General features: G+C 36.4%; 1 protein-coding gene across 1 annotated transcript in view; it reads right to left on the bottom strand.

Annotated features, from left to right (window-relative positions):
• Positions 1-2,347: 2,347 nt before the first annotated feature.
• The window catches only part of PCSK1 (proprotein convertase subtilisin/kexin type 1), a 50,670-nt gene continuing 42,534 nt past the window's right edge, over positions 2,348-10,483 (bottom strand). The window contains exons 12-14 of the mRNA XM_072606065.1: positions 9,112-9,245; positions 7,638-7,799; positions 2,348-5,075 (exon numbers count right to left, since the gene is read on the bottom strand). Of these exons, the coding sequence (XP_072462166.1) occupies positions 4,701-5,075; positions 7,638-7,799; positions 9,112-9,245 (671 nt within the window). The 3' untranslated portion in view covers positions 2,348-4,700. The remainder of the gene's footprint in view (positions 5,076-7,637; positions 7,800-9,111; positions 9,246-10,483) is intronic.

Genomic DNA, 10,483 nt, shown 5'->3' with positions numbered 1-10,483 from the left:
GAGAGAGAGAGAGCGAAAGTGTGGGATAAATCTCGTACTTCTTTAATGCTGAAAAAGCCTATTTGAATATGAACAAGTGTAGCTAATATTCATATAATGCTTTAAAATTTGCAAAACATTTTACATATATTACCTCATTGGCTTCCCATATACATAAAATTTTCATGAGAGTAATCTGCATATGTATCAAGGGCATCCTCAATGATGTTATTAATAGGGAATATAGAATTCATTACTTTTCTCCCCTGACTCCCCCTCTGTTAAATTTCTTTATTTCTCTCAAGGGCACTAACATTCATCCCATTATCCAGATTCACAACCTTTGAGTCATCATGGATCTGCACTGTTACTCATTTCCTGTGATCCATCAGTTGTCATCTCTTGTCAATGCTACTTCTATAACCTCTCTGATATCCATCCTGTTGTCTCTTCTGACATGGCCCCCACTGTAGATTAGAGCCTCATTATCTCTTTCCTGAACTGTTGTAGTAGCCCCCAACTGGTTTCCTTGTCTCAAACTATTCCTCTCTTCAATCCATCCTCCATTATGTGGCCAGATTGCAATTTCTAATGCATAGGTCATTCAAAAATCTCCAATAGCTCTCTATTATCTTTGGGTCTAGAATAAACTATAAACTCCTTTGTTTAGCATTGAAAAATCATTCATTATCTGGTTCCAACCCAACTTTTTAGACTTCAGACATTCCAAAGTCCAGTCAAAAAAGTCTATTTCCTATTCTTCACATGTAACATTCCCTCTCTGGCTTTCATTCCATTGCTTGGTCTGTTCCCCCCTGTCCTCCCCAGACAGGATGCACTCCCTCTTATCCTCCAGCTTTTAGAATTCTAACAGTCTAGTTGCCTTCAAAATTCAGTTCAATGGTCACACCCATTCCTGATTCCTACAGCTGCTAGTGACTCCTCCCTCATCCCTCTAAATCCTCCCATCACCTTGTATCTACTTATATGTGCACATTTCCCCAGTATAATATAATCTCCTTGAAGGCAGGAACTGTTTCATTTTTGTCTTTGTATCCTCAATGTCCAGCACAGATTTTGGTAAATAATAGTTAACTGATAAAATTATTAATTGATTGAATGAATGCTAGCCTCGTAAGAGTTAGAAGATCTTCTAATTTTATCATATCACCCATTCACTCTCTCTCTAGGGGAACACTTTCAAAAAACCCCAAGTTGATAAGTTTTAAATATTGTATTGTGGTAACCAAAGATGGCTTAGGGATAACACAGCCAATGAAACTGGATTCCTATCCATTCTGAAAGGTCTCTCCACCCCTGAAATAAGATGAAAGTGTTATGACCAATCTCATCCTGCTAAAATCATAACTTTCCATTTTTCTCCCAGGATTTATGCTCCAACTATTATGCTTATTCTTGGATTCACACAATGTGAATGGGATAAACTAAGAAACTCTTCAGTCCTGTGTCTGAGTGCATCAGTGCTGTTTGTTAGCCTGAAGAAGACAGGCATCACAATATCTAACATTGTTGACATTGTTGAGTCAGTGCCTAGCACTGTGCTGTAGATGTTATTCTTGTTTTTCTATTAATCTCCACATAATTTTGGAGTATTTCTACAAATGACATTTGTATAGTATTAGACTATAGCATATCTGTGTAGTATTGAAATATTTGTACAAAGACTTCATGCTTTGATTAAACAGACATGGAGTGTACCATCATTCTTCCTGTAGGCTATCTGTATGTAATAATGGTATGCAATCTTTCACTCACTGTCAATTTTTTTCCTGCACATACATTTATGAAGTCAGACTTTCTAATAGTGAATGATTTGCATTAATTGTTATCAGAATCATTTTGGGTTTTATATTGTTTTTGTAAGTAAAACATAATTATTTCAAAGTTGAATTTCAAATGTTGATTAAAGTAAAATTGAGTGTCCTCATGAGTGTATGTGTGTGCACACACACACACACAAATGAAAAGCCATTTACTCCAAAAGGAAATGAATTCTTAATGTAGATTCAAAGAGATCGTTATTTTTGTGACTTTGGGCAAATACCTTTGCTCCTTTTGGCCTTAGTTTTCTCATAAAATGAGAGGATTGAATTAGAGTTTTCTAAAGTCCATTATTTCTCTGATTGACATATTGACATCCCCTTTTAACACACAGTAAGTGAGAAAGGGGCAGTTCCATTAGGTCATTTTATTATTATTATTTCTACCATGTCCACCATCTTTTTATTTTGGACTCACTGAGGGAACCATTTACTCTTTAAATTTAAAAGTAGATTTGACATTTCCTGGTTAAATACATTCAGGTCTTCATTTGAAGTTGCTTTAAAAATGTTACGACCACACACTCTGAACTCTGCTGACATATTGTATTATTATAAGACAAGTTATTGTAACATCACATCACATACATGTAGGTATCATCATTGCTAGAGGAACATGCCTTTGAAAAATAGTTTATTGGATGAAACTTTCTCATTCTCAAGAAAACATATGGTTCTTTAATATAATTTATTGTGCCTTTCAAAATTCTGCATGTTTGATAAAAGTTTTGATATATTATAAATACCTGTAAAGAAAATAGAATTTAAAATTCTGAGACAAAACATTTTATAGTTTTCCTCTTTTACATTTTCACAAAAATCCACACAGGCACCAAGAAAGACAAACAATAAAAATATGTCTATACAACACACTCTGGGTTGGAAACATTCAAACAAGATGTGGTTTTCATATTAAAGCTTCACGAGGGGAACCTTTGGCCACAGCACAAGAGGTGGTTGAGATTTTAACAATGAATTAATATTGTTCAACATGGTTAACAAGAAGGCATTATACGTTAAGCATTGAGCTGGGAGTCAGGGAAACCTGAGTTCTAGTCCTGGTGCAGACACTGTTAGCAGTGTGACCACAGGCAAAACTATACACGTCACCTCACATCAGATAATACATGGAAATTCCAAGGACAGGATGGTCATTCTATTTTTTTTTTGGACAGTTTGTAAGCATTATGATCATATCAGAGCTGTATCCTGACTGTTTCCTCATTCTGCACAAATTCAAATGGGGGACTAGGGAAGGGGAAGGCCATTTTACCAAACTGTGTGGAATCAGGAAGAACATCACAATGCTTTCTGATCTGCACATGTTTAAAATCCTGGGGCTGCTTACTAAGCTTTAGGGAACATTACAGTTAGCATCCAGGAGCAAACAGAAGCCTTCAGTGCACATGTACAATGAAGGAGGGACTGACATCTCTTATAAAGATGCAAATGCCTATCCAGGTAACAGATAGGTGTTAACCTTTTGGCGTTGTTGGGTTTTGTTTTGTTTTTTTGCCTGAATTATCTGATTTGGCTCTCCACAGATATGGCCAAAATTATCAGTGTAACACAAGTTCTCACTTTTATTTTATAATGTGTAGAATCAGCCTGAAAATAACATCTGTGTGGATTTTTTCCCTTTAATTAATGTTATTCATGCCTAGTATCTTTGGTAAAGAAGTTGTCTGTGAGAATGAGGGGGTCTAAAAAAGACAGAGTAGGAAAGGGAAGGCTGACATTTTAGAAACCAGAAAATCCTCTTTCATTGTGTATTGGCTTATATGTGTGTTTTTTTTCTCTTGATTTCTCATTCAGAATTATTTCCTGATTTTTGCTTTGTGAAATTCACTTACAGAATACCATTTATTAAGCTGAAAGTGCAGCTCTGAGAAAGGAACATATAAAGGGAAAGGAAAAAAATTCAAAATAAGAAGAACCAAGAAGGAAAAACACTAAATTTTAATCCAATGGCTGGTTTTATATCACACAAAGTGTTAGGTATATTTTACTAACTACGTAAGCTAAATAATCCAGGTCATAACTCCATTTTTTGTGCCTCCATGATCCACATTAATCACATGCTTAATTCATTTCTCCTTTTCTGGAACATTGGAAGGAGCACTGGATTTTCAAATTAATGGGAATCAGAGGAGATGTCTGGTTCTATCCTGGCTCTTCCACTTAACCACCTGGTTGGTTGGCGGTAAGGCTCAGCTCTTCATCTGGAAAATGAGGGGTAGGGCTAGATGACCTCTAAAGGCCTTTCCAGCTCAAAATCTACAGTCCTAAATGACTCTTTGCAATTTGGGGAGCCCTTTAGTTGTAAGAATCGCAACCCTAAAAGTCATTGCTAGACAGGAAACAGCCACGGAGGGGACAGGATAAAAGGCTGTAGGCACATCTCCTGGTGTTTTGCAGCAGTTTTGTTTTTAATGTTTTGTAGCCCAGAGTTTTTTTAAAATTATTATTCTTTGAGAAATGAAAATGGGAAAAAGAGAGGCAGCTTGGAGTGGACTTTAAATACGATGGGAGAAACACCAATGGACTTTGATTCCAGAAAGAAAAAAAAAGCATTCCACTTGTGAAAACATGTTAAATAGAGCTCCTGTTAACTGTCCCCAGTACAGCTAGGCTCTCAGTGGGAAGCAAATTCCATCTCTTCATGTACTAAATTGTGTGCAAGTGTTTGTGAGTTTGTGTGTGTGCAAGCGCATGTGAGCTTGAATGAGTGTGTGCATGTGCATGTGTGCATGTACGAGACAGCAATGAGAAGCAGGGACAAAATCATATGAATAAAATATAAAACCTACATCAGTCACAGGCAGGATATAAGAGAAGGGAGGAAGAATGAACATTTCCAACTCAAGCCATCACCCCGCTTTAATTCCCTTCCTTCAGAATGTCGACCAGAGCCTGTAGCAGCCGATCATCCCTGTGCTTGTACGGTTTCGTGTTGTAGAAAAGGTCCACGTAGTCACTATACAGACTGTTCTCGGCGGTTTTTAACTGGGATGGTTTGTTTAACTTTTCCAGCGCTTGATAGAAATGCTCATAGGGGATCTTCAGCTTCTCATCTGGCTGACTCTTTGGTGCTTGATTGGGGTTTCCCTGTTTGCTGAAAGCACTTTGTAGGAGTTGGAGCATGGCCCTGGATGGTGTTTTCTCCATCAGTTTGTCACTGCTGTTGTCGCTGGGGATAGTGGAGCTTTGAGAGGGCTGGGGGCTTTCATGAAGGCTTTTCGGGGTAACCTGGTCCTAAAACAAAACAAAACAAAAAACAACCACAGAGTGGCCATTGGTATTTTGATTTTAAAAAAATTTGTGGAGTATTCATGCATTAGAAACTATATAGATAAAAATGGTTCTCTCACCTCAAATTTTCCAACAGCATTTTTTTCTGAATCTTTTTCCTATCTCATTCTACCTTATAGCATACTTTTTCTCTGTTTTTCAAACCTTTTGATCACATTGTAAGCTCCTTAATAAAGTCAGGAATTATTATTTTTCATCCTTTTATCCTTAATGCCAACATGATATCTTATACATTGTATGTACTTAATTAACATCACCGTAGGACTTCAGAGGTGGCGCAGTGGATATAGCACCAAGATTGGAACTGGAAAAACTCCTCTTTGTGAGTTTAAATCTGGTCTCAGACATTTACTAGATGTGTGACCTTGAGCAAGTCATTGATCCCTTTTTGCCTCAGTTTCTCTTCTGTAAAATAAACTGGAGAAGGAAATGACAAACCACTCCAATATCTTTGCCAAGAAAACCCCACATGGGGTCACAGAGAGTTGGACATGATTGAAATAACTGAACAGTAACAAAAGAACTTTGGAGAAATCACTTAGCGCAGTCCTCTTTTTACAGATGAAGAAACCAAGACCCAGAGAGGCCAAGAGATTTTTCTAACATCACACAGTAAGTAAATAGCAAAATTAGGATTTAAACCTAGGTCCTTTAATTCTAAATCTAGTATTCTTTCCATTACCACATTCTACTCCTTCAGACTACTCTATTGTACTCATCCTACATTTAAAAGTAAGATGGCTTTTCTTAACCCCATAATAAAAGAAACTAGTGCTGACAAGAAGGACTGCAGATAAAGTCTGATAAAGTCTTAGAAGGGACTGTAGAAATCATAAAACCTAATGATTTCAAGGAATTTTCTAACATAATATATTTTTTAAAAAAATGTATATTTATATAGAAAAAGAAGACTAAGTTTGGGTATGCATGTTCTTTAGGTTTTTTAAATATTATAATTTGGACTTTGTTAAATTTTATTATTATAACTTGAAACAGTTATTGAAACAGTATTATTATTTTTAATCCAGTTAAACCAACACCACTAAAGGGACAGAAAAACGAAAAGAAAAATACAATTCCAGTCTTCATGGGAATAGGAGGGTAATAGCAATTCTAGGACTTCATAGTTATCAAAGTGCTTTTACAAGCAGAATCTTGTCATTTATAATAAAAATATCATGGGAATCGAATTACAAACAAGAAAAATGGGAGTCAAAATAGCAAATTTATTTCTCCATTCATTCAGTGCTGAATTTTATTAAGTTGATGTTTGACACTTATAATCCTTTACAACCTGGCTCCAACTTATATTGCCAAGTCTTATTATATCCATTATTTCCTTTCATACAATCTTCATTCCAGCCACACCGGTCTTCTTCCTATCTCCCATACATGATAATGTTCCTGTAGGCTATCCCTTCTGCATGCAGAGCACTCCCTCCTCTTCTCTTCTAGTTTCCTTCAAATCTTAGTTCAGGTTCCATTTTCTATTTAAGCTCTTTTGTGAATTCTCCTTGCTACTAGTGCCGTTCCCTTTCCTTCTTTCCCCCTCTTCCCCTTCCCTTCCCTCCAATTACATTCGAAGGTCAAATCTCTTCATCTCTATGGGCACTGGTTTCTTCACCAATAAAATAAGCGGATTGGACTAGGTGGCTTCTAAAGTGTCTTCCAGCTCTGGATTTATAATTACATATTTATACATTTTTTCTCCCTCAATAGAGAGTAAACTTTTTGAGGCCCGAGATTGTTTTATTTTTAGCTTTGTAGTCCTGCTATTCAACCCAGTCCCTGACATATAGTAGGGGCTTAATAAAATTTTTGTTGATTGAAGACATGGTGCCTTCTCTCAAGAAGCTCATATTCTTATAGGAAGGTTACAAGCATGTAAATGAATATAAAGCAGAATAAGATACATGAAATCAAGGTTATATAAACAATGCTCTGTAGATTCAAAAGAGATTTCATATATAGTTGGGTGGATTAAAAAAATCTTTATTATAGATGGAATCCCAGGAAACTTAGGAGTCAGGAGAAAAAGGAGATAATTGGAAGAACGGAGAAAGAGGTAGTGTGGTGTTTTGGAAAGAATGTTATGCTTGGAACCACAAGACCTGAGTTCAAGCCTCAGCTCTAACACTAATCATTAGACCTTGGGGAAACTCAATGTACTTCTCAAAGTTTCATGTTTCTCTTCTTAAAAATAAGAGCAATAACATTTACACTAATTTCTGTTAAGAGTTTTTGTGAAGGAAACATTTTGTAAATTTCAAAGTGATATATGAATGTGAGCTAGGAATAAATACAGGACCTAAATGTTAGAGAAAACATGTTTCCTCTTAAAGAAAATTATTTGGGCTTTTCTAGGTACCTGAGCTATACCTTTATTATAAATGAGCCACTTTGGAGGGGGTGGGGCACATTAATCCTTTGGGGCAGCAGGAAACCATGTAGATCATTTGGGAGCAGCTTCGTGGTAGATTACAAAGAAAAGCGATATATACAGACCTCAACAAAATCAGACATCTTCTCCACCCCTCTTCTGTCATTCTGCACAGCATTATAGGAAGTGTAGACATGGGGTTGTTTCATGTGTTCTGGTTGAGTGGAAGTCCCATGCAAAATCAGTTTCCAGTTCACAATTCTTCCTTCATTTTCCATTCTTCCAGACTAATGAATAAGTACAGATATTATTTGTGGTGGGCTTTGAATGAGCTTGACTTCATTTTCCTCAAAATATGTTCTTAAACATCCTTCACATTCATAATTAACATCTTATTATAACATCTCATCGAAACATACAGGGTGTGCTGGAGCCAGTTTGATCCGGTTCCCAAGAACTAACTGTAAAATTTTCAGTATAAGCATTTACACTTCGGAAATTTAATTTATGGTTTTGTTGATGTCTAGGCTTATAGCTTTATTTTTTGTCTTTCCAATGACAACAAATGTCATTTCATTGGTATATATTGTAATATAGTAGTATTCATTTCCCCCAATGAGAAAACTTCCTTTATCAATGTAGACTGGCAGATGCTCTGCAATTACAGTCTTAGAGAGTTGCTTGGGACACTCAAGGCTCCCACAGTCAGTATGTCCGAGGTAGGATTTGAACCCAGTTCTTTCTGATGGCCAGGATAGCTTTCTATCAAACTACACCTTACTACTTCTTACTCAGAACATGACTAACTTCTCTAAATTGCACAAAGTTATTTTAGGGTATCTACACAGACTAAATGTAATGTCTATACTATACCAGGGCAAAAGCAATTTGACAAATTACACAGATGGATCATTCAGTCATTTGAATAAGTAGTCAGGGGGTAATTCACATTCTTCATCAAGAGGAGCAAAATAAGTGGATCAGGTTTGCCATGTGGAGTCACTTTATGCACCTCTGGCATGGCTCCCAGTGTTACTGGCAAAATTTCAGTTCCCTGGGCTTCTTTTTCTACTATTATCCACACATCCAAATATGAAGGTTTCCATAAACTATGGTTATCCCTTCCATATTGCAGGGCTTAGGGGCACAGCACCCCTGCCATGTGGAAAATCTGCATAAAAGCTTTTGGTCCTCCCTTTATACCAGAGAAATCTGAATTATTATGGAATTAAAGGATAAGATATATTGATATTATATCATATCATGCATATATTTTATGTATTTATAGGCTTCTAAACTTTTCCTCTGTCATCTGTGGCTTCTACACAATTATCCCCAAATTTCATTTAATTTCTTATGTCACCCTGAGATATATTGAAACTGTGACGGGGAAAGTTGTGATGTGGAAGAAATAACTATTTTATTCCAATTTTTCCACTAAGTAGCAGTCAAATTCCTTTAATGCCTTGATAAATGTTGACCCCCATTTCCAAATCTTTAACATCCTGTACTACGTGCTCCCAGAACTTTGCTTATCCACCATAAATTCAGTTCCATGCCTTTCCCATCACACACACACACACACACACATCTACATACCATATCAGTAATTCGTAAAGCCCAGGTGCCTACTGGATTCTCTCCCCACGTGTGAACAGACATGAAGTCCCAGTTCTTAAAACCATTGGGTGATGTATCTCTCTCTCTTTCAGCCAATAGCACAGTACTGGTTCCTATATTGATACAGATAGAAAAACAAAACACACACACACACACACACATCCATCTTTTAGCACAGTGACTGTCATATAGAAGGTACTTAATAAATGTTTATTGACCCACTGACTAATGTTAATCAATGAAGTAAAGGAAATCACTTCAGATAATTGCTATTTGGTATTCGGATAAAATCTAGCTAATAAAAATTTACGCTCAGGTAGCAATGAGCTCTCAAAATCTGTATCCAGTACAAGGTCAGATTATAATCATTCATTAGGAAAGGGAGATATATAAACTCATTTAAATACAAAGAACTGAGAGCTACATTTAAACAGCATTCAGAAGAGAGATTTGAGGGGCATAAATACTTTTCATGGACATTATCACTTTCGAAAGATTCACAGTTTTCAGAGAGCATTAAGTGTAAACTATAGAGCAGCCACTTCATACTGATACAGAAATACATTAATTAGCTCACCTATGTTCACACAACAAACTAGGGGCAGAGTCAGAAATGTAATGATAATGGAATCCCAGTCCCTGCCAGAGTCATTAACAACCATTCATCTCCTGAATCAAAAGAACTAGTGAGCTTCAGAGTAGCCCTGGGGCTAGTTGGAAGGTTGTAAGATATAGGAGCTTAAGAGATGATATTTACATAGGATTTTTTGATATGCAAAATGCTTTTCATACATTCTCTCATTAGATCATTACAGGAATCCTGTGAGATAAGCAGTGCTCCTATTAATATCTTCATTTTACAGGTGAGGTTCCGGAAGGTACCAGCACGTGCCCATGGTCATGCAGCTTTCTGAGGTAGAATGTGAACCCAAGTATCTCCTGATTCCAAGCCCAGAACTCTTTCCATGACATTATACTTTCTCAGATGTCAGTCTTTTCCAAATATTGCATATTATGAATCCTTTATGTAAAGAGTGCATCCATTCCAAGGATCCATCTTATCCTCAGTGACAGTTCATTTTTACTCTGTCTGAATTTTGAGAAATATAGTTTCCTAAGACCTCACTTTCAAAGAGTCATGTATCAAAGCTCTTAATAATAATGACTTGTATTTGTACTTTACTTTTACATCCTTCATCTCACTTAATATTCAAAAACACATTCTACACAAAGCATATAGCTCCCATTCGTAAGAAACTCTGGGTGTTTGTTTGTTTTTTTTTTTTAGCCCCTTTAAACTGAGCAAGATGTACCTAAACTATTTCTTTGTGTATTGCACATATTGGAAGTG

This window comes from Notamacropus eugenii, chromosome 4 (genome assembly GCF_028372415.1).
Source record: "Notamacropus eugenii isolate mMacEug1 chromosome 4, mMacEug1.pri_v2, whole genome shotgun sequence".
In the NCBI taxonomy this organism is placed as follows: domain Eukaryota; kingdom Metazoa; phylum Chordata; class Mammalia; order Diprotodontia; family Macropodidae; genus Notamacropus; species Notamacropus eugenii.
This window is presented reverse-complemented; position numbering and strand designations above follow the sequence as displayed.